The sequence below is a fragment of the Diospyros lotus genome, chromosome 12 (genome assembly GCF_014633365.1).
Source record: "Diospyros lotus cultivar Yz01 chromosome 12, ASM1463336v1, whole genome shotgun sequence".
NCBI lineage: Eukaryota > Viridiplantae > Streptophyta > Magnoliopsida > Ericales > Ebenaceae > Diospyros > Diospyros lotus.
This window is the reverse complement of record NC_068349.1, coordinates 8,706,613-8,733,569: the sequence shown is the minus strand read 5'-3', so window position 1 is coordinate 8,733,569 and position 26,957 is coordinate 8,706,613. Positions and strand designations below refer to the sequence as shown.

Sequence of the window (26,957 nt, the reverse complement as noted above, 5' to 3'; positions counted from 1 at the left end):
ATAGATACTTATAATCATTAGTTATTAGAACAACCATATAATATTGTTGATATCATAATCCACTAATATATAGATATCCATGTTATCTCTGATCTAAGGGCTAGTTGCACATCTGTAACTAACATTGAATCATTGACCCGTAAAATAACATCTATGTGATTCAATGTTAACACTCTCATTTGCTGAACTCATTCCTGTAACGAGCATGTACTCATATTTTTTCTATATTTTATATAGAATAGCACGAAACTTACCAATATTATCTTTCAGTATCTCATATTGAATAAGGAAAAAGACGATATGTTGCCCTTTACGACTTGTTATTATCCAGATTATGAATTCTACGGTCAAGAACATATTTATAGTATAATGATTTATGAATTATTTGTAACTCGTATTTTTAATTTTTAAGAATGGTATCAACTCCTTATTATACTAATGAATATATATTTTTAATTTAAACTATATTATAATTTAAATAAAAATAAAAATTTATTATTTAAATAATATTTACAAAATTATAAAATCAAGTCTCTTTATGTCACTAAAATTAATCTCCAGGGCAAAGCATAGCAATTCCTTGAAACAAAACACAATGCCCCAACCAAACGTATCAATCAATAGATAGATGTATGGGGGTGGAATATATATCTGCATACTTATTAGGAGGGTGACAAGTCGATCCTCGCAGAAGATCGAGGCTGAGCAAGCAAGGCAAATACATCCTCTCGGCTCAACAAGCTCCCAAAAGGGTTTTTGTTGTACAATTTGATACGCATGGAGTTGGTTGGCTACAATATATTGCAATCAACATGCTCTCTCTCCTAGTGGACCCTTTCAACACTGCCACAGGTAATTTAGCAGGGACTCTTTCTTGGGGTGCCACTTGGGTAAGTCCAACCATATCAATATTATTAGGGTAAATGGACTAGTTAAATTTCGACTTTTTGACGTCTTTGTATTTTAAAATTATCTATGATACCCTTTAAATTTTGGCTATTAAAGAGGTGTTGTGACTAATTTTAAAAAAATTAGTGAATTTTAAATGCAAATGCTCTAATTGGACCCTCAATTTTGACCCTCAATTTTGACATTAGAATGATACTTGTCCATTGATATATTATACATTTGTACTACTACGATACATAATATAATACACTAATACATCAGTATCATTCCAAATGTCAAATAAAATGTCTTAATAGTATTTTTGAATTTTAAAATGCATAAAATGTGTAAGTAAAAGAAGCAGAATTTAAAGGTGTGCAATCAATTTAATCATATTATTATTACATATTACTTAATAATATATTTATATATGAAAATATATAGATTTTTCCTAGAATTTGTAGCCGGGCATAAAGGGGGATGAGAGAGCAAATTAGGGGTGCATTATTTAATGCAGTTGGTGGCTGACAATTTTTTGGTCCCCCTCCTCCCTTCTTGATTGATGATGCATAAGGTAGCTGTTTCACGTCTCGGAACCATGAATTCAGTGTCCAGTGAACGGTTGTTCTCTAAGAAATAAAGAATACATATGTTTGCAGAACATTATTTCTGGGGCGATACTGCCATCATGTAAACGAACTTTTTATAGGAGATGAAATAATAAAGACAAAGAGACTTTTTTTTATATTGGAACTTTCTGGTTGAAATTTTCCACTTTTATTATGTGTTTTGGTCAATCAGGCCCTCGACTCAAGCAGAAATACAAACACCAAAAGGCATAAGCCCCAGAACCAGAGACTTTATCGAAAATCAACGAAGCAACTTTTAGGTTTCTGCTATATATATATATATATATATAAGCTGATAGAGAAATAACTGGCATACTGTTTTATTAAGTTCATAATTGTTTCTGTTAGCCCATAAAATAATTGTGGTAAATGAAAGAACAAAAGGGGGTCAAATTGCATTCTCATGAAATTCTCAAGTAGTTAAATGTAATATTCCAAGAATTCAGAAAAAGGTAGCATATATCGATAATAAGTAAAGAAAAAAACAACACCATGTGAATACTTTTTGAGTTGAACGTAGGCAAGAAATTTCGGGATTAAACGTGCTTGAGTTAGGGAAACTCAGGAATGAGTGATCTTTTAGAAAGTTTGCGTAAACCCATCAGAGTAAGTTGTTCTGGTCTTTCCTATCGCTCGATGCGAGATGTTACATTAAATACTTGATAGATGTCTTGGCTTCTTTTTAGTTGCCTTTGGTCTCTATATCTGCAACTTGGCAATAATAAAATGGTTGAAATTTTAAGAGAAGGTCATGTGATATTATCAAGTTTCGGTGGTAATTACAGGTGAGACTATTTGACCCGGTCTTAGGTTTTAATCAACCTATTTTCTCGGCCAAACACAGATCAAGCGTAGTAAACAGTAAAATCGAAATATTCCAACCACAACTCACACACACAATCAAAGACACAACAATATACGTGTTTGAATCAATAGATCCTACTCACGACAGAAGCTCAGCCTCTAATCAATCTACTAGATCTCAAGTTTACAATCGATTACAAGATCATCAGACGAAAGTAAAAATAGTATTGCAAAATACAACTGAAAAACAGAAATCAAAACAACAAGATCAAGATAGATTTGTTCTATACCGATCTCACGATCAAGATTAAGAATCTGTTCTTTCAGTCAACCAACATCTCACGCCTTAAGCGTTTAAAACAACATAGAGATTAAGCAATACACTTACTTATCGACTGATCTTACCATAGAAATAACCAACCAACTGATTGAAACAAGAATCAGAACGAAGGATTCATAGGATGTGTCTCACTTCAAAAGTCGCTGACTTAGGGTTTTAGAAAGAGAGAGTAAGAGTGAAATATCAGAACATTCTAGAGATTAGGATATCGGATTGCCCTTTTATAGCAACACCGACATGGACCAACAAATGGGCTCGGCTAGCAACGAAAAATGCCACACGAAATGAATATGGGCTCGGCCCATAAAATTCAGCAGCCCACAAATAAACAATAGCCCAAAAAATATATTAACAGAATGTCAACAGCATTTAAATTCAATATAAGTGAATAACAAATGCAGCTCAACAATTTCATATAATCAGCATAAATTGAGAAAACATTTTGAATCACATAAAATCAACATTACTATTATCTAAAACTCTTATTATGTGGATTATTCGATTTCCTAGCAAGGGTTGCAGGAAAAATGGTAAGTTAGGCCTATACAATTGGTAACTCTTGTTCGAGATTTATATTATCCATGTACAAGATATGCATTACATGATGAATTATCAGACTCTGACATATATATATAATGCACACATACCCCGCTGCTACTACAAACTCATATATTTTTCATTACTCTACACAGCTCCTTCAAAATTTATCAGAGTTTCTTCTCCCTTCTCGTTCGAGTTGCTGGATTCTCTGGCGCAGTTTTCTTCTGTGATCGTGAATCTTCAGAAGTCCGTGGCCCAATATGACGGCAGAGTATATGCCGTGCGTTATGATGGGCGCAAGAATGTTGTTTGTCTGTGAGATTGGCATTGGCAGATACAGGAAACATCATCACTTCTCTTGTTTTTGGATTTAATGTTGAAGAACTAGAAGAGAAAGGGCTGATTGAACAATTAATTGTAACAGTTAGGTTACCTCGATCCATTCGAACCCGAGATAAAGTGCCAGAAGTCCTTCCAGGAGGGGAGAGTAGATCTTTTTCATTTGCCGCCTCTCGTTCCAAGCTGAAAAGCATTCGCAATCAGCATGTGAGAATAGGGTGTTACAAGACAATAAGCTTTGCATAGGGAACAAACGTGCTTAGAGATATGATCTGGGGTTTCAGGTTCTTCTTCTCTTCCAACTTGTGGAGAAATAAGAAATCGTCTTGACTGTTCTAAAGCCAAGTGACAGTGAAAAACCAAAATCCAGGGGTTTCGTGATCTGGATAATGATCTATGAAGGTGAAATGAGCAACAAACTAGAGTTTCAGTTAATGAATGAAAGTGGTAACTAGCTTTGAGGGGATCAAATGAAACACTAAACCATTTAGTCCAGTTTCAGGCAACACCGTAACATTCCACAAAGAAGAACCTCATTCTGAATGTTTATGGTTCTTTAAATTGAGCTAGCATTAAAGATGATAGTAATAACAGCAATATATATATATATATATATAATTATCAACATGATAAGGTTGTGGAAATAATGTTCCAAATTCGAGTTGTGGAAATAATGTCTTTGTAAAACAAAGGTAATTAAAATTGTATACAAAAATGAATTTCCCCTAATCCTCGTAAAGCAAAGATAATTAAAGCAGGGAGCTCTTTTTCATTAACATGGTCTCTAAAAGGTGGCAGTCCACCCCCTTTGTTCAATGCAGTGCATTCCATGTTTCGATATTCTTACTCCATTTTAATATATCATCAAATTTTAAATGCTTGGCACCAGAATGTAAACTAGATTGCCCATGAAACACGAAGGGTTTGAATGTACATATAAATTGTAGAAAAAGTAATATGGTTGACCTGCAAAGAGCTTTTTCAGATCCTCACGACCAGAGCGAGATCGTAAAACAGGTGCAACAACATATGTAGGATCTACAAGAAAAATAAGTGGAATGCAAATAAGCATCTCGCAATAAAGCAGATAGAAAAAATTGGTGAATATGAAACATTGGCAAAAAATAAAATTGCTAAAATACCAACCTTTTGGAGATGCAGCCACATAATAAAGAGAACCGGTAAGAGCAGCTGTAATCACAGCTGCAAATGCCTGGGCAAATGGAACAAATGGGGGTAGAACTCCCGTCTACAAGTTGAATGAAAAACATTATTAGTGACAGGTTATAAACAAGGTACCTAACAAACAGAAGGATCTTTTAATGAATCGTGCTCATACCAAGGACGCCATTCCATGAGCATCGGTCACCAAATCTGTGCTTTTCAGGAATATTTCAGCCAATGCTCCCTATACAGTCCCAGAAGGAAAAATAAAGGGATAAGGATCATCTTTCCAGAGGAAAATTCAGAAACTGTAACATTTCTTCAATTTGAAAGATGCAACAAGAAGAAGGGAACTTTGAAGAGAGGGGAAAAGAAAAAGGAAAATCCTAGTATTTATGCACATTAAGTTTCAAGATAACAGGGCGATAGGTTTAAATTGAAAATGCTATTTCTGGATATCTTTTGGAACAGGGGTCTAGATTTAGGTCATTGTTAGAAACACAAGAAGGATAGTCAGTACCAAAAATAGAAGACACAGCTCAAATTTTACTTAAGTTATTGACTGCCTCTAGGCAAGAGTGCTGAAAATAGAAGACAAAGCTCTGAAGAAGCAAATAAAAGCAAAATCAAACAGTTAGTATGACCTCATCCAGTAGACTAGAAAATAGAATTTGATAAGAAGCCCATCAAGACGAGACAAATTCTATGTTAACCAGAATTCCACCAAATTTTCCCTAATCAAGGATAGTCAGGTAAACAAATTCTAGTCCTCATTGCTTCTAAGAGATTAGAGTTATTTTCTAAACCAAGTTCATTTCGCATTTGATGAAATATGTCTCAAAGATAAATGACACATGTATGCTAACCTGAACAGCTGCCCGGTAAAACAGCTCCTCGCCAACAGAGCTTGCAGCAACAATAAGTATGAACTGTACAGTTCGGATGACAATGAACCAATTTTCTTTCCATTATCCAAGAAACACAAATATGCAAAATATTGCAATTTTCAGATGTTTCTTACCTGCCAGGGTGACATTCCATAGAAAAAGCTCCATAGCTCCTCATCCTCTACATCTCTGATCGCACGAGCATGAGGTGATACCTTTACAACTTCATCCTGCAGAACCAAGGCCACAACAATTTTTAGCAAGGAAACATCAACCAAAGTAAAATACAATCAGAAGTCGATAAAATACTTAATATCAATCTAACAAATCAACATACATCTAGAATAAAAAGTAGAGCCATAATTGGAGGAGTTGCATATCCTAGTCCTTCAACAATTGCATCCAATGATGGATAGAAGCCTCCCATGGAATCAATTCCTGTCATCGAACATATGAATCTCCCTGCTAAAGCCATGGCACCATATATGCCTGGAAAGAATTTTAAACGAGAAAAGAAGAAAAGAGAGATCAGAGCATTAAATATACTTGACAGCCAATTCTTTTTCTTCTCTTTAAAATAGATCCCTAAAAAAGCCTAGAAGTACAAGATTGACATCTTAAGGCTGAATAACTGCATTCGGCACAAATAATAAAGGAGTTAAGGAAACTCAGAATTTGCCCCAGGTAGAAAATATAGCAAAGGCACTACTTCGCTAGATTTTTCTGTGAAGTACTTCTGGTGGGCAAACATTGCTGTCTATTTACTTTCTGGGAGGCACTTTTGTTGGCCACATGCTACACAAAATTACTTCTTTTTTTTTTTTCTTTTTATACATTTTGCAGTATTCATTGTTTTTACCCAAAAATTAATCCCTGCAACTTGCTTTTGCTTCAGAAAAGAAAAGAATTCGATTCAATTTTAAACCAGAAATTGCTGACCTAAAATGGAATCAAATATTGGTATTAGAGACAAAATTAAGAGTAATCGAAGCTATCCCTCCTTAAACGAGAATAGAAAATTTGACAAATCCAAAAGCTTGCAATAGATAACCCTCCGTTTGGTTGCTGAGAAAACAAAGAACAACATAAACCACAATGATTTAGGTGACTCGCTACTTTTTCAGCTCATTTTCTCACTAGCCAAACACATCCAACACTCGAATCACCAGAAAAGCAGAGTAAAGAAGCAGGAAAAATTACCAATTCCATAACTGAGCCTTACAACGGCCCCAATCTTCTCCCAAACAGGGAACTCCGCTTCGAAGCTCCGATTAAATGTGGTCGCCTCCATGGCCGAGCTCGTGTACCCTCCTCCTCCTCCTCCGCCTTTGCTCTCTCCCCTACCGTCCACCCTTTCGCGGCTCCTCTCCGCCGAGGCCCTCACCGGAACCCTCTCTCCTCCGCCCCCAACCAACCTCTTCCTCTGCCTCGCCCCCGCCGCCGGCGTCTTCACAATCCACGGCAACTCACAGGCACCCACTCTGGCCGAAGAAAACGACGCCGCCGGCGGATTCGGCGCCCGAGAAACCAGCGCCAACTCCATGTTTCGAATTCACCGGGTTAGAGAGAATCCGTTACTTGGCTGATCCATTCGAATTGATACCCACCGCCTCGTTTTCGACGAGCATGGCTCGACAATGAACCGAATGAATGTGGTCCGCCCGTCCGACGGTGTTTTGTAGTTTGCGGAGGCGAGGGAAGTCAACAGCCAGATGGGATGGATCGGACGGTGGATATTCGGGTGATTTGGGGTGGTATATTTCTATGTCGGGAGATAAAGAGAAATTACGGGAATATCCGAACTGCCAATGATTTTGTGCCACGTGGGGATTATGGCGGATGGGGTTAGTGAATGTGATTGGTGCATTTATTCTCACTCCCCTTATGTTTATATGAAAGGAACTTTTCTCGATCAATCATTTTATGATAATCAAATGTATAATTTTAAATTATATTAAATCAACATGAAATGTACCTGTACCCTCTATTATCTAATGACGGCATTTTCACGGTTCCATTTACTTGTGTTCTTGAGTACGTAAGAGAAGTAAAACTTTAGATAAGTGTCCTACAGGGAAGAATCAAACTTATGACTCTCTAAATTTTACCCATATATCAGTCACCTTTTATTATTCAAGATAGCTCTAATAATACTTTCTTTACTGCAGTACTCATTGCAAAGAACCTGATGTAGACACATATTTGTATGAAATTAACAAGCAGAATAAGAAGATGAAGAAAAGAAGAAGAAGAAGGAGGTGCAGTCTCAGTCACTGTATCACTGTCCCAAAAGAAAAATCCAACACACAACTACTTGGACCTTTCTGAATTTAGGGCTTTATTTTGGCCATTATTATAACAGCCCCGTGAGAAATCACGTGCACGTCATTGCCTTTCCTTCCTTCTCTTCTTGTCTGTTGATGATTTTCGCCTCTTAAATATTTTAAAATACAATTCATTTATTATTCATCAATAAAAGTGTTTGGTATATTAAAAACAAAATAAATTAAATGTACCTTAACATTATTAACAAAAACCCTTTCAAAAATGATATTTCTTTTGTGTATTTCCTATATTTTTAGAATAATTGAGAGTATTTTTTTTTTTCCTTTAAAATGTATTTGATTTCAAAAATTAAGAAAGCGTTAAAAAATAGTCTCCAACTTGATCATCATCATCATCTTCCGAGAATAAAATTAAAGAGTTTAATTTTGCAATTATTTCATTGGTCTAGTTTACAAGTGTCCAAAGTCAAAAGAATTGGGCGGCTAAATGCACCCCACCCCAGCATCTGAATTTAGACCCTCAAAAATTTAACCTATTGGTCCAATTTTGGACCTGTATACAATACAAGACGTCAAAACAGCTTACAAACTTGATCATCGTTGATTACGTAAGCATGCTTCCCTAGTTCAATTTATATGATTTGAGTGTTGTTAAGATGAATTAAAATTGCTTAAGTAGATAGAAAATAGAGTTACAAATTATGAAAGTCATGTTGATAAAATAGTGTTTTATAATTGTTGTATCATAAAAACTATGACAATAGAATTTGTAATGCAAGAAAGTTGGAGTCGAGACAGAGCGATGTGGATAGTTAAGAGAAGTCTACTGGTGGAGATGGGCGTTGAGTAACTTCGGTCCCTGATATCCTAGCTGGGGCTGTAACTAGTCTCTTGAGGGCACCTTCGATATTGCTTGGGATTGGCCTTCTGTGTGCTTAGGGCATATTTGCTCTCACCGAAACAAGTTAAAAGGCACGCGAGAATTCTTCACCCGCGTATGCCCTCCGATGCTTAAGTCAGTACGAAGAGAAAATAAATGCCACAGACAAGTAAGCATGCTATCATTAATTATAGTACAGTTATATCTTACTTGGCCAGAAAGGGTTGATCACAGTTCTGTTACAAGGAACTGATGATGTAACTACACGTTAGTAATACTTGGACGTGCTTAAGAAGAATCATCTCGGAGGGCTAGTCAACCTAAAGGACCCTCGAGAGAAGGTGAGCCTCACGACGGGCTGTCGAAATAAGGTCTTGGCCCCTAAGGGACTTGTCCGAGCGCAGCCTTGGGTTAAATAAGGATGCCGCTAGACGCTGCCTGCTTAATCATACGTATTATTTATGAAACATGAATAATATATTGCATTAGTACGCTGCAAGGTATCATGCAATATGTATGTTTCCAAGTGAGACGTCTTGGGCTCGTGTGTGTGTGTGTGTATAAAGTGTTCTGCATAAGGGATTATAATGGAAGGCCATGTGGAGACCAATTCATGGAGGTAGGGCCTCTATGCACTTAGGAGATATGCCTTACCATTTACATGTCTTGATGTAAAGCCATCCCCACCCATAAAGTCATCTCCCTAGCCACCACGTACGTATACGTGACACACACACACACACATATATATATATATATATATACTATAGGCTACAAAAACAAAGGGAGAAAGAGAGAGAGAAAACTAGGAGGTCTCTCGAGAAGGCTTATTCTCAAGAGAACCAAACACCGTTGAGAGAAGATCTACCATCATCGAGAGATGGGTTGCAAAGAGAAGATGATGCGCCTCTCTAAGAGACGCGTCCACCACCGAGGGAATTGCAGCCGTTGCCGGGAGTCACCAAGAGATTGCAGCCCTCTTAGAGAGGGCTGTTATTACTATCGAGGGAGATACTTCACTTTCGAGAAAATCCATCACCATGATCGCCTTGCTGAGAGATTTTACTACTCCTTCCCGAGAGAAAGTACCGAGAGGGAGAACCCTCTCCAAGAGGCTTTAAGCCTCTCTAAGAGATGGCGCCTAGAGAACGGTGCCTCTCCGAGAGATGCAAGTCCTCTCGAAGAGGACCATTACTCTACCCTACTCTTACCGAGAAAGAGAGAGATCTTCCAGAAGCCAGCCCCCCTCATTTCCTTAACCATTTAACTTGGCTTTTATACCCTTGTTTGCCTTAGACCAATCCCTCAAGCTTAAGCTATTTATCCTTTTTCCATTAGCTTGGATCTTTAGTTATTTTACTACGATTTCTTCTCGAAAAAAACGTCCCAGCTCGGGACCACTTTTGGGATTCGCCCGCCTTGGGCTTATTGACCAAAATACCCCTAGGTGGATGCTCAAGAATTCTATGGCATAACAATTGCCCCCCAGTCTTTGCTTTGACTATTAAGTCAAAAGGAAGACTAATGCCACTCTCGCGTCCACATGCCTCGATGGAAAAAACTATTCTCTCAGGATTCATAGCCTCACAGCGACACTAAAATGAGATCATTCACTAAGGTAAGGTTCGATAACCATACAAAGGCACAACCCACTACATCGAGTGGGTGGCGAAGGATACGAAGGCACAACTTGTGGCATCTAAAATAAAAGAATGATCTGCTCAAGGGAAGGAAAACGGCGTGCCTCTAAGGCATGGTAAGAAGGGTTTTCAAGAAGCGCAATCGTCACTGGCAGCGCAGCGCTGGGAGGATAGCCCGATGGCTCACATGCTAGAAATGCCATGGTTGCAATAAGATTTTGGTTGTGGTTAAGGGTAAAAACAAAGATAGGTCATATTTTTAGTGCTTAAGGGCAATGGATTCTTTAGAGAATGGCTTTTCGAGCGTAAAGAAGATTATGCTAGTGCTTTTGTCATATTCAAACTTGAGCTTAAGCTAAGATGGCTTTCTCTGGGATCGAGGTGCCTCAGCAAGTCTTATCCCAAGATGATGCATTTGCCTACAACAACTCTCACTAATGCCTTGGATCATCGCTTATTCGAACATGATTTGCTAAACTCCTACAAGTGTCTTAAATCGAAGGTGAGAAATGATGCCGCCAACCTAAAATCATTGTGTCAAGAGTGCTTCTCTTTTCTGCCATTATCAATGACTCTGTTTACCCTATCCCAAGGATTCCATTAGTATTCTATCATAACACTTGGTGAGATATGACTATCCATGTGTTCTACCCCAACCTCGCCGCTGTGTAAAAGCTATCCATCTTTAGCCATTCTCCTTGATTTAAACTAGTTCCCTAGGCGATTGATCATAATGCCTTCTCAACAACTACCATCTACGTTATAACCATATTGCATTGTATTTTGCATTGAAGACCAGCAGCCACTGTCTCTTCTTCTCTCACCTAAAGAGGTCCCAGAATATATTTCCACATTAGATCCATTCTCTATTCCATCTTTCTTCAGAAAGCTGTTATCTTCTGGTTTTCTAACATCACTATACGAGCTCCCGAAGCTCTTAACATTTATACTTAGGACAAGATCATCGTCCTCAAAAAGAGTTTCTGGCTCACATCTCATATCAAACCTGCCTTTACTAACTATTCTTACATTCTCCCCAATTGCTTCTTCGGTGGGTATATTAATTTATCTTTAAGGTACCATATTTTCTAACCTTCTTCTTGAGCTAAACAAATATAGAAGCTTATGGACCTGGTAATGCCTTCACAGGCCCCTTTAAATTTGCTAGCCGTATTAGTCAATAGATTAAATATATAAAGACTAGATCAGTTGGTGCAATACCTTTGCCTTAGCGAGAGCATTATGCCATTCACTGGCTAAAGCTTTCTCCTCGCCCTGGTGGCTAGAATCAAACACCACCTGTTAGGGCGCCAGGTTAGCGATGACTAACTGGGGTAAAGTTACCCACACTACTTATATTGTCCTTCAGCCTTTCGCCGGACTACTTCAGGGACCGTGGTGTGGCCCTCTCTAACTTGAACATCTCAGTGGGTTTTAAGTATATGGGACCCTTAGAGCCAAACATTACAATGAATTGGTATTTAGGCAGGGAACACCCCCATTCTGACCACCGAGTGGTTCTAAGGTGAAGTTTCTCACACTAGGTCACTCGAGTTAACACCATGGGTTAGGCGAAGCTCAACGTAAAGTTACAGCATGGGCCTAGCGTCCCAGAGTCAAGCTAATCATTTTTGTCTTGGGAGCGGCCTAGTGTTGATTTTTCAGAGAGACACCTAACATAAACATAACCAACTTCAAGTTCCCTAAGATATAATTCCAATGTTGAACTCAAAAAGGCATAATTTATCCTTTTACTCAAACCTACATTTCTCAAATATTTGCAATCCAATAAAGGCAGTTGGCAACAAGCAGCAAGAAAAGACATAGTGCCACTTTCTTCTTCAAGCTCTTCTCTTTTTTTTTTCTCAAGTTCCTTCACTCTTTTCGTCAGCCCATTAATAGCATACTAGACATGATTAGGCATGAGAGGATCATGCCACTGAAAAAAATTGCATGCTTCACACATTTGTAACTCAAGCTCAAGAAACAAATCCAAATCTCTGACAAGTCTTAAATTATTCAATATGGAAAAAAAAATTAATTCCCACATAACGATGACAACCATAAAATCATCTTCTAGCATTCGCTTCCATGTATGAAATTCTCAAGAGTGCAAAAAGCCCACACCTACACTCTGGCTAATTGCATCCTCAACCTTCCAAGTTTAGTCTAGCATTCACACGCAAATGAAATCTATTTTTTCAACATGTACAATGACTACAACTTCTTCAAAGAGAGCAAGAACCCAATTCAGAACAAGGTGAATTGCAACAACACGGTGGCTTTAGGCAACGGTGCTGCGAAGGGGAGAAAGACAAAATTCAACAGGAACGTCGACATGTTGCTAGAGAATGTGATGAAATCGGAGGTTTGTGAAGGAAGTCTACAAATTATAATATGTGTGAGATTCACAAAATTGAAAGCTTTTAGTCGTTGAAGGATTCCTTCTCTCACTTTTACCACATAGGATGAACCATCCCTTCAAACTCGCCCAATAACGTGTGCACTCATGGTACCTACTGACTGGATAAAATAATGTCTAATTATTATACAATTGGATAATTAATGGACTAGTTTTGCTATTTTGCCCGAGAGGCGCTCAAATGACAAAATTACCCCACCTAATTGAAAATTTACTCTCTCTTCCCTTGGTCGTTGTAACGCCCCACTTTTTCGAGCGTTAAATAATTTAGGAATTTCGCGAATTTTTTTTTTTTTCAATATAAACCATTTCCCGACAATCCCATTTTACCTTCCTAGCATACTAAATAAGAATCAATAAGTTAAGACAGGTAATCATCATAAATGCGGAAGCTTAAAATCGAAACCTGATATGGTACATAACTGAATTCACTTAATCATAACATAAGAATATGTACCATCATATCATCAAATACTTAAATACATGGAGACTTATCTGTACAATTTGACGATTCCTCAAAAATAAATAACAATTATGCATGATCTTCAATATAGTATAATCTTCTAACCATGACTAAAAATGTATCCTGAATCCTCACGAAGGAACATATACCCGAATAACTCGCCGAACCCATCGGCCATGTCATCCATCATCCCCTTGCCATAACTGCAAATCCTAACTAGAACGTTTGAATGTTCCAATAGCATAACACAATTAGAAGATGAATCTTCTAGTGAGGGTTTAGAAACATGATACATGAATGCATGATGCAATAACATGAATAATAATATGCCCTAGTGTAACTTCCCTGGTCTACCAGCCTGGCACGGAACCCTAGCCAAAATCCTGACACATTCGACAAGATAATCCTAACGTTGTTCCATCAATTGCCCTTGGGGAATTACAGTTACACTATTAGGGTGACATCCCAATCCCATGCACGAGTATCAACATGCCAAAATATCGTGCCATGCAAAATCACGTATTTCCATGCAATATGACAAAATGAACATAACTTCAATAAATATCATGCATAATGAAGAAAACGTGTCATATATAGGTTTTTGGGATAAAACCACTCACCTTAGCACGAAGTTCAGAATACCTCAAAAAATGCGCATCACCTCGATTTGCGTGTATAGCCTCGATTTTAGTGTCAAACCTCAAAAGTTGCACAAATCACTAATTCTCGAGCACAACAACCCTATAAATCATATTCATTCACAAAATATCTTAATATCTCAACATTTTAATATTTTCCTTCATTTTTTCTCATTTTCTCTTCTAAAAATCAAAAATAAATTTCTTCAAGACTATTTTCTCAAATCTTTTCCCACAACAATTCATCATATTCTAAGAACTTCAATAGAAAATTCTAGAACATACCTCAAAGCTTCGTTTGCAAGCAAATTGAGGTTGGTCGTTGCGGAAATCGGGAAGGCAAACATCAAAACTTTTTGCACAACCTTTGAGAACATAATTTTTTAGAATTTTTGGCATTTTTTTCACATTTTTTCAAGCTCCCACATGCTCATACGCGTCACACGTGACTTCTACGCGTGAAGACCACGCACCGACCTTTTTCTCCAGCGACGGCACACCGGAGATTCGAGATACCGATGCCATTTTCTCCCCCTCTTCCAGTCGATCCAAATGGTGTATCCCGATGCTCGAAAGAAGACCTGGAGGTGCTCCAACCGGCCTTTTATAGGCTCGGCCCTCCCACCCGCCTTGATTTTTCAATGAACCCACGAAAACCCCTCAAACCTCTACGAAAATACCCCAAATTCTCCAAATTTTATCTCCAAGCCATGGGCAACAAAAACCCTATATTTTGGTCGCTCAATTCGTTCCAAATCGGCCTCGATTTGAAGCCTAAATTTCTTCTAGATTCGGCCACCATGAACGCTTATTTATAGGCCATTTTGGACCCCCTAAACAACGAATCTTGAGCAACCCAAGGCCTCTGATGTCTCCTCTTGCTCTTAATGAGTCCAAATCCCACCGAAAGCAACCCAAAACTCGATTCTCAGTGGCCAAACTTTCAGCCACTTTTGGCCGAAAGTTGGCCCAATTTTGACGCAATTTTGGCCATTTTGTTGGCCAAGAAGCTTGTCTTGGCTTTCCCTAAGGCCCTCAACCACTTCCTCGAGTCTCCCGTGGCCGAATTCGGTGATGGGATGGCTGGTCGGCCATGGATGCTTGGGGGTTTTTCTTGAAATTGCATTTTGGCCCCTCAACTTTGGCTTTCTTACTTTAGCCCATTTTTACAAAGCCCCTTAACTTTGCATAATTGCATTTAAGTTCCTCAAGTCCTAAAACTTTTATTTGACCCCCAAAGATTCTAAAAAGACATCGCTTCGACCTCCCTTTAGCAATTTTAAAAAATTGCACTTAGACCCGAATCTTTGTTTTGGCCGTAAACTCTTTCGTTTCTTCCTGAAACTGCTGAAAGGTTGTTCCTTATGAAAAATCGAAACTCCCTTAAGCTTCTGTTGACTTCCCGAAAGCCCCATACGATAATTTGATTTTGCAATCTAAATCGCAGCTGCATTTTAGCTGTACCAAAAATTGTTCCTGATTCGATCTTCCTCGATACTAAAAATCATTTCTCGAGATGCTCGTCAATGCCGTAACATTTTCCTTAGATATCTCGGCTCCAGGGCACTCCCTACAGTCGATTTGGTCATTCATAGTAGTAAGAAATTACCCTTATACCCTCAATTTATCTGAAATTTCACTTTTACCCCAAGATATTTTACTCTTGAGTCTTTTTGAAATTCTTGGGTATTACAACCGCCTCCTCTTTCTTTTCTTTCCCTTTCCCATGGCCACATTTAGCAAACGCCTTCCTCTCAATGCCTCGCCTCTCACCTCACGTCGACTTGTCTTTTGCACATTGATCGTTACTTTATCCTCTCTTTTGGCGGAGAAAGAGGAAGCAGCGATGGTCAAGGCGAGCTGAGGAAGATGGCAAGAAGAAGGCGGTTACTAGAGATTGTTAGAGACAAGCATGGGAAGGGGAGAAAAGAGCGCAGGCAGCCAAGGGCAAAAGAAGTAAATTTATGATTAGATAAGGGGTATTTTTGTTATTTAAACCTTTCTCCATTAGCTCTTCCATAAGCCTCTTAGGCAAAATAGTAAAACTGTTAAAAGGACACAATAGGCCTCTTTGTTGTAGCTTAAGGCCCCGTTTGTTGCAACTTAATTAAAGAAATTATAGTTTCTAACTTCTTAGATTATAGTTTCTAAAATTTAGAATAAGTTGTGAACTTGTTTGTTACAACTTTTCAGAAGTTGTAGTTAAACAGTTGTGGTGTTTGATACCATAAGCTGTAAAATAACTTATTTTTGTATAATTGTCTATAATATCCTTAATAGTTATAGAATGATAATTTAAAAATTAATTAGTGTATATGTATAAGTTTCAAGTGTTATAAAAAAAATTAATTAGTGTATAGATGGCAAGAAAGAAGAAGAGATTTGAAAATGGAGATGGCGATGGAGAAGAGAGGTCCTTGATTGCGTAGACAGAAGAGTAATTCTTTGTTAAAAATAAGGGCAAAATTGTCAAAAAAAATGTAACTGTTTAATCAGAAGTTGTAGAAGGTGGGGTATCCCAGCTTTGAAAAAGCCAGCTTCTACCCCTTCTAAAAGCTAGTATAAGCTATAAGCTAGAATTCTAAAAGTTAAAACAAACACTACATACCCACTTTTTTGAAGCTATAAACTAAAAGTTACAGCTTTTAAGCTGCAACAAACAGGCCCTAAAAGCTGCAACTTTTAGCTTTTAGCTTTTAGTTTCAAAAAAGTGGGTATGTAGTGTTTGTTTTAGTTTTTAGAATTATAGCTTATAGCTTCTACTAACTTTTAGAAGAGTTAGAAGCTGGCTTTTTCAAAGGTAGGGTACCCCAATTTCTACAACTTCTGATTAAACAGTTATAGTTTTATGACAATTTTGACCTTATTTTGAACAAAGAATTACTCTTCTATACACACAATCAAGGGTCTCTCTTCTCCACCGCCATTTCCATTTTCAGATCTCTTCTCTCTATACACTAATTAATTTTTTTATAACACTTGAAATTTATACATATACACTAATTAATTTTTAAATTATCATTCTATAACTATTAAGGGTATTATGGACAATTATACAAAAATAAGTTATTTTACAGCTTATGGTATCAAATACCACAACTGTTTAACTACAACTTTTGAGAAATTGTAACAAATAAGTTCATCACTTATTCTAAGTTTTAGAAATTATAATTTAAAAAGTTAGAATCTATAATTTTTTAACGAAGTTATAACAAACGGGTACGATAGATCCGAATCTGAGTCGGGTGACACAGGGCTAAAATGCAAAGTGGAGGCATTTTTATGCCCTTTGCGGAATAGAAATGTCCAGACAAGCGCTTCCAGTGAGACGGGAGAGAGGTTCAGATTCGCTGAGTCGTCGTGTCTTCATCTGCCCTCTTCCTTTCTTGCTGGTTCGCATCTCTCTCTCTCTCTCTCTCTCTGTTTGTTTGTTTTCTTAGTGTGAAATCCACTCCCCACCAACCAAATTCTGGTTTGTCACAACCCACCATTTTCTTGTGGCTCTGGATCTTTTCAAGATTCTATCGAAACCCTTTCTTATGTGTTATTCATACATTTCACTTCGCCAAACTCATCGCAAAGTCACTCCCTTTTCGCTTTCTTGATATCTCCCCTTTTCTGGGTACCCGTCCTCTTACTCTTTTCGATTTTGTATCTTCACAATGGCACAGGGTTAATCAATAGCTGGTAATACAAAATCTCCAACATCAAATCTATGGTTCAATCGTCTGTTGATTTGTATTCTTATTCTCCGTTTTCAATCAGGTATTGCATCTTGTAAGTTTCTGCCAAAGGGGGTTCTTCGTATTTTCCCTGCAATTCTAATCCAGATCAAGACAATCAGCCAGGGTAAGCAATACTGTTGGATTTTAATGTTATGTTGGATTCTTGAATTAGTGATAGAGTTTTTAGGTTTAGCTTTGCCTAAGAGTGGATTTGGGTTTTCCTTATTTGACATGGATTGTGAATAAAGATGCCGTTATATTTTTGGGTTTTTGTGGCGTAATTTCTTGATTCTCCAATATGGATCATTGGTGTCCAGTTTGGCGCGTAAAGTGTTATGATTTGGAAAATTAAATGACCTGTTTCATATTGTTTGATTTGGATCTGTTAACCCAGTGTTCGTGATTTTATGGGCCTTAAGAGTGGAGATTCAGCAGTGTATAAGCCAAATTGGTATTAATAGTGGGCTTTTCTGACATATTTGATGTTTATAGGATGAAGTGGACTACCATTTCCTTTTATCAAGTATAATGATTTGTGAATGAAAGTCATGCATCTTACCTCCGCTGTATTCATGTCTTATCGATTCTACCTATCGCTACCAAGTTCAAATTCTGAGCAGCCTTTTGACTTCTGGGACGTCTATTATTTTCTTGGTTCTCCTATGTAGATTCTTTACGACTTGAACTCAGCTCAATTTCATGTCAATTTTTAAAAGTTGATTCAATTTTTAACTAAAATCACAGCACAATTATATTCTTTCGTCCCATTCAAAAGAAGGAAGGGGTGACTAAAACCAAATTCTAGATTGGTCCTCAAAAGTAATTCAGAATGAAACACTATGTATTTGCATTATTAGTTCAAAAGCAAAAGGGAGATTGCTTGTCAAAGACATGTTCAATGAACAACTGGATTGAAACTAATAGTGAAGATAAATTTTGGTCTCCCAAGCTGATAGTGCCAATGAGATGAGGATTGATCATCTTGTCAATGGTCCTTCATTTTCTCTCTCCTTTCATAATTTTAGGTCCAATAAGATGGCTCTTGCATAGGCTACACTCTGAGGAATGCCACATGAGTGAACATTGAACAATCAATTTCTATTTCTGATGTCACTGATACAAAAAAATTTGGATCGAGATACTTAATACTACCCATTGCACGTCTAATGAGAGTTTGACATGTGATTGAGATTGTAAATGGTAAGAACACCACTTCTAGGAGGTTGTGAGTTTAACTTGCCACAAGTTCCCTTCATATGTGGTTAGGGTGGCAAACTCACTTGTGGCAGTAGTTCTATGCCCTGACACATGTGAGAAGCATAGGGTTCAATAGTATCCTTCGACTGTGATTAGATGTACAACTCACTCAGGTCTTTTCTAGGCTTAGCAAGGACATGACACAAGTCGCTGCTCAGGTCACATCCTGGCCAAGAGCTACTTGGTTTTGGTTCATCAAAAAAATAAATAAATAATATCCTCACGAGAACTTGATATTTCTATGTTGATCTATTCTTTTGGATTATGTTCCGAAGTGTTGTATGTTTGAGTTGCACAATCATTAAAAAAAAACAAAAAAAGAGTCCAGAAATGTGTCATTATTATATTGTATGATTTTGTGCACGAATTTGAAGGGAAAGAAAAAGAAGTCATTTGAAGATGTATTGGGAGTTGTTATATGGATTGAAGATCAAAATCTCTTGAACTAGCCAAGTGATGGGAGTGAAAACTTTTCATCACAAACACTAAATATTAGCATTCTCACAGTTATTTTCTAAACGGAGAGTAGCCTCTCCATTTATTTTGATCCTTCACATGTAGAATATCTTATTTGAGGACTTTGCAATTTTTAATCTGTGTTTCTAAAATATAAGAGCAAAACCCTCCCTCTCCTTTTAAACACCCAGTTGGCACTTAATCATTTCGTTACTGCAGGTTTTGATTTATCTTCAAAAAAGGTTTCAGTAGATATAATATTTTGAAACCCTATATATATATATATATAATATAAAAGCTACTTTGAGATAATCGTGCTTGGAACACATATACTCAAGTATGATTTGGATTTCTGCCAAACATTGTGGGTGTAAGGAACCTCAGGATTGCCAAATTGCCAATGCCGTAAATCAATGCGATCACAGAAATAATTTGACTTTTCTTTTTATCATATTTACATCTTGGAATTAGAGAGCACTTGGAGTATGAATTTCTTGTACATAGTGCCTTACAGAAAATATGGCTGTGCATGGAATTAGTTGATGAGTTAGGATTCATTTAGCCAACCCCATTTTCTAGAATTAAGACTCAGTATATTATTATTGTTGGTGGTGGCGATACATATCTCCTTTGTTAAGCAATGCATCCCTAATTTCTCATTCTTGGCGGAGCGTTTCTCTCTGACTCGAAGTGCAGCACAAAGGAAATTTTTTGTTGGACGAGAGGCTCTCTGTCACTGCTTCATTGCTTTGTTTGAAAACTGATACTCTTTTGGTTGCATATCCAATATGCAGATGGGTGATGTTGCCAAGGACCTACTTTCTGGGACAGTTGGGGGGGCTTCTCAGCTGATTGTTGGGCATCCATTCGATACGATCAAGGTCAAACTCCAAAGCCAACCCACTCCACTCCCGGGCCAACCCCCCAAATACTCGGGTGCCATGGATGCTGTCAGACAAACATTAGCGTCAGAAGGCCCGAGGGGCCTGTACAAAGGCATGGGGGCGCCACTGGCTACAGTTGCAGCCTTCAATGCCGTCCTCTTTACAGTGAGAGGACAAATGGAATCTCTATTAAGATCTGAGCCCGGCATGCCTCTCACAGTTAACCAGCAGATCGTAGCTGGGGCTGGGGCTGGAGTTGCCGTCTCCTTTCTTGCTTGCCCCACTGAATTGATCAAGTGCAGGTCAGTTCCACATTCAGTTGTGCTCTCTTGTTTTTGGTTGCCTATGGAGATTCTGATCATACAAGAATTTATGTATAGAAAAGATGTATAATTTTTTAGATTCTAGACCTTAAATGCTATTCATGATTTAACTCGAAAAACAGGTTGCAAGCCCAGAGTGCACTGGCAGATGCCGGTGGAGCCGCTGTGGTGGTGAAGTATGGAGGGCCAATGGATGTGGCCAGGCATGTTCTCCGGTCAGAGGGCGGCATTAGAGGCCTCTTCAAGGGCTTGGTTCCAACATTGGCACGGGAAGTACCGGGCAATGCTGCAATGTTTGGTGTCTATGAAGCCTTGAAACAATACCTTGCCGGAGGGCAAGACACGTCGAAGTTGGGAAGAGGTTCTCTGATCGTGGCTGGAGGCCTGGCCGGAGCTTCATTCTGGGCCTTTGTGTATCCAACCGATGTCATCAAGAGTGTAATTCAGGTGGATGACTACAAAAATCCCAAGTTTTCGGGCTCCATGGACGCGTTCGGTAAGATCCTTAGGTCAGAGGGAGCGAAAGGGTTGTACAAGGGGTTTGGACCTGCCATGACCCGAAGTGTGCCGGCAAATGCAGCATGTTTCTTGGTGTATGAAGTAACGAGGTCTTCTCTGGGTTGATGATAAAAGGAAAAAAAATTGTTTTATTTTTTGGGTTGGTTTGAACGATGACCATCGTTATTGTTTTTAGCTTGAGACCATTCCCTTGCACGCCCTTCACTGAATTAATTTCCAACCAAGCTCTTTCAAATGCAGTGCAGTGTTGAATCATGTCCAGCTAGTTGGCTTTTGCATTCACCAAGGTTGGATTTGCCACCAAACAGCAGATATTTGATTAACTGGGATTAGGACCATTTTTTTAATTTTGATTTGGTCACTACTTTTAACTCCCAACATTTGATAGATTACTCCTAAAGAAACAAGCACCTTCATGCTCCTCTCCATAATTTCATAAAATTATCGATAACATTTATTTCAATTATATATAAACAGGGGTCGTATGCCATTCTTGTAGAAGAAATTGTTCGTCTCATGGTTAACACCAACTAAATTTATTTATTTCGATTTGATAAGAGTATTTTTTGAATAAAAATTTAGTGAAGGAGATGTATCATTTTGGCTTAATGAGATACGCATGCAAAAAGACTCTGTGAAAGGAGATGCATGACTCGCTCCACCACTCTTCCCAAATACTTCGCCACAGGATGAGGTGGTGACAGTTGATCAAACTCCTATTTCTTCTTCGTCGTTTCATCTCTCTCTCTTTCTCTCGCAAGAAAGAAAATGGCTGATGAGGAGAGGCAAAATTATGCTTCAATTCCTCTAGTTTCAAGGTTGGATCGCCTGGATTTTATGGTAATTAAGCTTCTCCCGCAACTCTTTTCTTTCTAAACTCTTCCTCTAAATTTTTTGTCATGCAAGGAAAAAGATGGCGTAAACCTTTAGTTTTATGGGCATAATTAAATTATTGTTCAGATGAAGTATATTGAGGGGAAACAGAATATATCAAGTTGCAGCAGCCACAAATTGGTGAAGAGAAAATGCCAACCAGTGGAGATGGCAGTGAAGGAGGCTCACTCCAGAGGCTCGTTGCTGGATAGGATCGCATTTCTTGAAGATCAACTCATTCGGGTCTCTCTCTCTCTCTCTCTCTCTCTCTCTCTCTCTCAGATAACCTTAAATTTGTTGGCAACGTCACTTCCCAGCCTTAAAATAAAAGATTTTGTTCCCATCCCAATTATTATTGATTGATGAAATCCGTCTTCACAGAATCATTTCAAATGGAAAGCAAAACTACTGGGACTAAAAGTATATGTTGATTATTGTGAGTATTTACAGTTGAGGTTGAAGATTGAATCTGGCAATCAATCTTCGAAAGTGGAGAATTCTTCTAGCCATGCACCTAAAACGAATCTGTCTTGTTCATTCCCCACTTTCAGCAACCCAAATCCTGGGAACAGCCGAAATCATCCTGTTCACACCAAAAGCTTTGACTCCCAGGTAATTAATATTCATGTACCCGTTATGCTTAGAATATCCTCCATTTAGCTCTGACTTTGAAAATCATTTTTGTTCTCATATTATTTCCAGTTTTTGAACAAATTCCATGAAAATAATTTTAAAAACTAGTCCTTAGAAAATGGGAACCTGAAAGAGGGCTAGAAAGACAAAAACTCATAGTGACACAGAGCTTAAACAATAAATAGATGTCCAACCAACAATCATGTGTCTTTTTCTCTTCTTCAACATCTTTCAACCACCACTATTTTATCTAAGCCGAACGGCCAATCTGGATTGATGGGAGAAAAAGTGATTGGGCATACTGAATACAAAATTAAATGTTAGAGCAAGTCAATTGTTTTTATGAACAGGGCAAACATCAGAGACAGCAGAAGAGGCCAAAGCAACCAAGGTCAATGCAGCAGCAGCACTGTGGGAAAAAAGATGGCAAGAAATCCACTAGTGTAAAGAAAGGCGCCCCTCCCAGCTGGACACACTTTAAGGTATTGGGTTGCTAGCTAGAGAATTGTCCCGTTCCTCCTGGCTTATCCTACCAAATTCCTAGGAATACTTAATCAGATTGTTGGATGTTAAAATTTCATTTCTATGACTCCGTTCCAATTTTCAAGTCCCCTTTTTGTTTTAGGCAAAGTTCTTTTGGCATAGAAAATGGACTGCCAAAAAAAGAAAATAAAGCTAAACAGAAGATCTTCACGATGAATGCCTTTATGCATTGAACAAATTTGAAGGTAACAATTTTTTTTTCTTGGGAGGGGGGGGGGGGGGGGGGGGGGGGGGGAAGGGGGGTTTCAAGATATCGTGTACCAATCACACACCAACTAACTCAACCATAATAGAATTAAGAATAATTGTACATTGAATTTTGAGTAGGGAGACATTATCTCCAGACCGTCAGTTTATGGTAAGGACAACAATACTACAGTGAGATTCAACATGCAGCGAACAACACCACACAATTGAATGAGGAAAATGACCTGATTCATCTCAAGACCTTTAAGGTTAATCATTAAAATTAGATCTAAAGTCAAATCAGTTTAGAATCTAAAGCTAACATAACAAGTCAGTAGGAAGTAGCACAGAGAGAAGACACTAGAATTTATAGTTAACCGAATCCTTATCAAAGGTCCTGATGAGTAAAAAACTTCATATCCTGAAGTGTCTTCTGGAAGGAGGCAAACTAGGAAATGACATGAGAAATTCCATAAAGTAACTGCATTACGAGTCTAGCCACCCTTTCCAAACCTTTCAACATGTGAAAAGGTGCAAGCAATTAACTGTTCATGATTTTACAATAAATTTGAACTACACCAGGATTGCAGATTGAATATCAATAAATGTGGTAAACAGCCTGGGAATAGAACCCTCAATAATTCATAATAGAATACGATTATATGAGTAAAATGTAACACTGAGATTCCTTCAAAAGCACCATCAAACTGACAATGATATGAAAATGAAATCAAAAGTAATTACAGTTTAATTGACAATATTACAGGAAAACAAAGACTTTTAAGGCAGAGTTACATACTACCTCTTCACATTTTACAGAAAGGTTGAATTGTTTGGATGGTTTCACTGAACTTCACTAAGTCAACTAAAATTCAACTTGCCCAAGGAAATTAAAAAAAAAAAAGATTGTGACTATTACATAATCAAAACAGCAGTACAGGTGCGGAAATCAATATTGACAAAAGAAAATAACAAAATGGGAAGGGTAAGTACATATTCCAGATAACTCGATCTGCAAGTATACATCAGATTTTCACGAGTGAAGCTTCCATCTGAAAAAGGTTAGTCAGCAAAACTACTGTCCTGATTGAGGCTTGAGCCATGGAAACAACAGATAGCTTACGGCTGTCTAGGACTATTGATCCCTCCATCTTGGACTTGAAACAGGTATAAAGCCTGCAGGGGATGGTGGAAACACAAGGCCAGGAGAAGGAGGAGGATGAGGCCCAGGACCTAAAATGCCAGGCTGACCCATGGGAGAAAATGCAAAATTGGGTGTCAAAGGTGGAGGAAACTGATACCCAGGAGAAAGCAAGGGATAAGGGGAGCGCGGAGACAGTAAATTTAAGAAACCATTAGGTGATGGCAAAAGAAATTGTGAAGTTGGAGAGGGTAAAAGGGGGGGAGGACCACCCATCTGCAGAGAGGGGAGAGGAGGCCCGGGTTGGCCAGCGAGTAAAACAGAAGGTGGAGGCTGATCTTGAATTTGGCCAGGACCATGAGGCTGTAGCTGAGGTGAAGGTTGTGAATGAAATCTAGGCTGGCCTTGTCTTGGTCCTGAATCTAAAATCGAGTTTTGAAGGTATCGCATATATGCTGAGATAGGAGAGTCAGCTGTATTTGCCCAGCCCAAGTCACCAGAATTCAGGGGCAACATTGGCGGAGATGGCTGACCAAATTGAGCCAGTGGTCTAGCAAAGACATTGTTGTAAGGAACTGATGGGGAAGGCATGGGCGGAGCCTGGGCCGGGGGAGGAGGATGGTGATGAACCGGAATTTGGGGCCTGTTCATTCGTGATAATGGAGGTGGCCGGATCTTCTGCAACCTCACGCTTGGGGGTTTAGGAGGATTGTGGGGAGGTCTAGCCGGTGGATCTCGTGAAGGCGAGCCTGTTAGCTGCTGAACAATGTTCCTAAAATCATTCTTGTTAATGTTATAGACCTGAGGTTGAGGTTGCTGCTGCCTAATGGTATTGGCAGCAAAATTCTGTTGAGGTGAAGGGCTCTTCCTTATGCTTTTCCCCATCTTGTTAACACCCAAGTGATCAATGTTCTTACTCCTATTATCCATTTGAACAAACTACAACTCTGAACCAGCTCAATAATCCCAAAGCGAAGTATAATTCCTCAAATCAAAAACAAATTCACACCATTCTCCGGATCCAAAACAATACCCAGAACTCCAAATCGATACTCAAAGTAATGGACAAATCAAAACCCTAAATTCGGAATCAAAACAAAACCCTAAATTCGGAATCAAAGAGGCAGAAAGCATACCCTTCTCTTGGATTTGTCAACCCAGATCAAATGCGCCTCGAATTCGAAGGTCCAGCTCGTGTATAGTCAACCGAAGACGAAAAAAAGATCAGTGCCCAAGAGAGAATTTCTTACCCTCAAAATTGATCCTTTTTCTCCTTCTCTCTCTAGTTTTCCTCTTCCTAGCGTAACACAATCAAGACCAAATTAAAAACCCTCAAAATCGTGAACGTTTTCTGCCAGTCGAAGGCCAAGATCGCACATGGGAGGGAAAAAAAGAGGGTCAGAACCAGGAGATGAAGCCTTGGCCTGCTCTAACTAATCTGTTCTCTCTGGTACCCTCCGTAGATGCAATCGTAGAACGGAATTGAAGGTTTGAACGACGCGAAGATGAAGACGAAGATGAAGAAGAAGACGGAAACGGAGAGAGATGGTGTGAAACCCTACCCTAGCGTGGTTGTGAGGCTAGCGTGCGCGCCGAGTCAACACGCCGATTGAAAAATGGAGAAATTGGAAATGATGGATGATGGTGAGAGGCAAGGCGAAGGCGAGCGTTTGTTCCGGACGACTCCAGTGGGATTGTGGGATGGGACCCGCCGCTTCTCGGCTCGTCTGCATTGACGACACGGTTGCGCTATTGGTTCGTCCCTGTAGTGGTCGCCATTATTGACCTTTGACCACTAATATATTTAATAATTAAATTTTGGACGTTAACCAGTGTTATAAGGGCTGAATAATAATAAATATATTTTATTTTTAAATAAGATATATTTGTTTATTTTCTATTTTTAATATTTAAGTAATTTATTAATAAACAATAAATATATTTTATTTTTAAATAATATATATTTATTATATTCTATTTTTAATATCTAAATAATTTGATTGAATGGAAGATAATTATTTTGTATTCTCAAATATTTAATTAAATATTAAAAAGAAAATATACTTTATTTAAAAATAATATGCAATTATTACACCATAGCTAGCATTGCCCATTCTGGAAACGAAAATATTATACCACAAATAACTTTTACAAATAAATCTTATAAATTGACATAACACACAAAAAAATTATAATATTTCATAATAGTTCTATTTAAATATAATAATAATCTATAATAGTGACCAAATCCATTGTTATTTTTTAGTAGAACTCTTATAAACTTTTGTTAATTTTGATTATGAATTTTATCAATTTGTAATGATTGTTAATCAAATTTATTTATATATATAGCATTTTTGTCCTAAAAAGAAGTTATGGAACAATTTTGTTACTTAAGTCCTAAAATTATTAATTTTTTATTTTAAAAATACTCTTATTAATTATTTATCAGATATTATAATAAAAATTTAAAATTTAAACAAAAAATGAAGGCTTTA

The 26,957-nt window shown here is 38.1% G+C and overlaps 4 protein-coding genes across 8 annotated transcripts; 2 read left to right on the top strand and 2 right to left on the bottom strand.

Moving 5' to 3' along the window:
• Positions 1–3,101: 3,101 nt before the first annotated feature.
• Positions 3,102–7,319, bottom strand: LOC127787344 (uncharacterized). Of its 2 annotated transcripts, XM_052315337.1 has the most exons (9): positions 6,792–7,317; positions 5,929–6,080; positions 5,726–5,821; positions 5,571–5,633; positions 4,880–4,948; positions 4,687–4,789; positions 4,507–4,578; positions 3,635–3,723; positions 3,102–3,514 (listed from the first exon to the last, which is right to left on the bottom strand). In XM_052315337.1, the coding sequence occupies exons 1-9, from the start codon at positions 7,132–7,134 to the stop codon at positions 3,359–3,361; spliced, it is 1,143 nt and encodes a 380-aa protein (XP_052171297.1). In that variant the 5' UTR covers positions 7,135–7,317; the 3' UTR covers positions 3,102–3,358. The 2 variants fall into 2 exon arrangements, with proteins under 2 accessions (XP_052171297.1, XP_052171298.1); XM_052315338.1 differs by lacking the exon at positions 5,571–5,633 and having other exon boundaries at positions 6,792–7,319.
• A 9,857-nt stretch (positions 7,320–17,176) lies between these two features.
• Positions 17,177–21,338, top strand: LOC127786728 (mitochondrial carnitine/acylcarnitine carrier-like protein). Of its 3 annotated transcripts, none has more exons than XM_052314350.1 (4): positions 17,177–17,311; positions 17,685–17,768; positions 20,152–20,543; positions 20,687–21,338. In XM_052314350.1, the coding sequence occupies exons 3-4, from the start codon at positions 20,152–20,154 to the stop codon at positions 21,186–21,188; spliced, it is 894 nt and encodes a 297-aa protein (XP_052170310.1). In that variant the 5' UTR covers positions 17,177–17,311; positions 17,685–17,768; the 3' UTR covers positions 21,189–21,338. The 3 variants fall into 3 exon arrangements, with proteins under 3 accessions (XP_052170310.1, XP_052170309.1, XP_052170308.1); XM_052314349.1 differs by lacking the exon at positions 17,177–17,311 and adding an exon at positions 17,318–17,541; XM_052314348.1 differs by lacking the exon at positions 17,177–17,311 and adding an exon at positions 17,318–17,606.
• Positions 21,339–21,477: 139 nt separating this feature from the next.
• Positions 21,478–23,285, top strand: LOC127786731 (uncharacterized). 2 transcript variants are annotated; one of them, XM_052314352.1, is made up of 4 exons: positions 21,478–21,923; positions 22,044–22,199; positions 22,407–22,568; positions 22,940–23,285. In XM_052314352.1, the coding sequence occupies exons 1-4, from the start codon at positions 21,852–21,854 to the stop codon at positions 23,084–23,086; spliced, it is 537 nt and encodes a 178-aa protein (XP_052170312.1). In that variant the 5' UTR covers positions 21,478–21,851; the 3' UTR covers positions 23,087–23,285. The 2 variants fall into 2 exon arrangements, with proteins under 2 accessions (XP_052170312.1, XP_052170311.1); XM_052314351.1 differs by having other exon boundaries at positions 22,338–22,568.
• Positions 23,286–24,037: 752 nt separating this feature from the next.
• On the bottom strand, positions 24,038–26,116 carry LOC127786727 (protein HAIKU1-like). Its single transcript, XM_052314347.1, has one exon. It carries the CDS (start codon positions 25,387–25,389, stop codon positions 24,454–24,456), a length of 936 nt encoding a protein of 311 aa, XP_052170307.1. The 5' UTR covers positions 25,390–26,116; the 3' UTR covers positions 24,038–24,453.
• Positions 26,117–26,957: the final 841 nt, after the last annotated feature.

What these genes read in the sequence shown, in the direction of transcription:
- LOC127786728 (XM_052314350.1), top strand. Translation starts at nt 20,152, where the DNA reads ATGGGTGATGTTGCCAAGGACCTACTTTCTGGGACAGTTGGGGGGGCT. An exon ending in ACTGAATTGATCAAGTGCAG is followed by an intron (nt 20,544 to 20,686) that starts GTCAGTTCCACA and finishes CTCGAAAAACAG; the next exon opens with GTTGCAAGCCCAGAGTGCAC.
- LOC127786727 (XM_052314347.1), bottom strand. Translation starts at nt 25,389, where the DNA reads ATGGATAATAGGAGTAAGAACATTGATCACTTGGGTGTTAACAAGATG.
- LOC127787344 (XM_052315337.1), bottom strand. Translation starts at nt 7,134, where the DNA reads ATGGAGTTGGCGCTGGTTTCTCGGGCGCCGAATCCGCCGGCGGCGTCG. An exon ending in AAGGCTCAGTTATGGAATTG is followed by an intron (nt 6,081 to 6,791) that starts GTAATTTTTCCT and finishes AATTCTTTCCAG; the next exon opens with GCATATATGGTGCCATGGCT. An exon ending in CTCATGGAATGGCGTCCTTG is followed by an intron (nt 4,790 to 4,879) that starts GTATGAGCACGA and finishes TTCAACTTGTAG; the next exon opens with ACGGGAGTTCTACCCCCATT.
- LOC127786731 (XM_052314351.1), top strand. Translation starts at nt 21,852, where the DNA reads ATGGCTGATGAGGAGAGGCAAAATTATGCTTCAATTCCTCTAGTTTCA. An exon ending in TGGATCGCCTGGATTTTATG is followed by an intron (nt 21,924 to 22,043) that starts GTAATTAAGCTT and finishes ATTATTGTTCAG; the next exon opens with ATGAAGTATATTGAGGGGAA. An exon ending in TTGAAGATCAACTCATTCGG is followed by an intron (nt 22,200 to 22,337) that starts GTCTCTCTCTCT and finishes CCGTCTTCACAG; the next exon opens with AATCATTTCAAATGGAAAGC.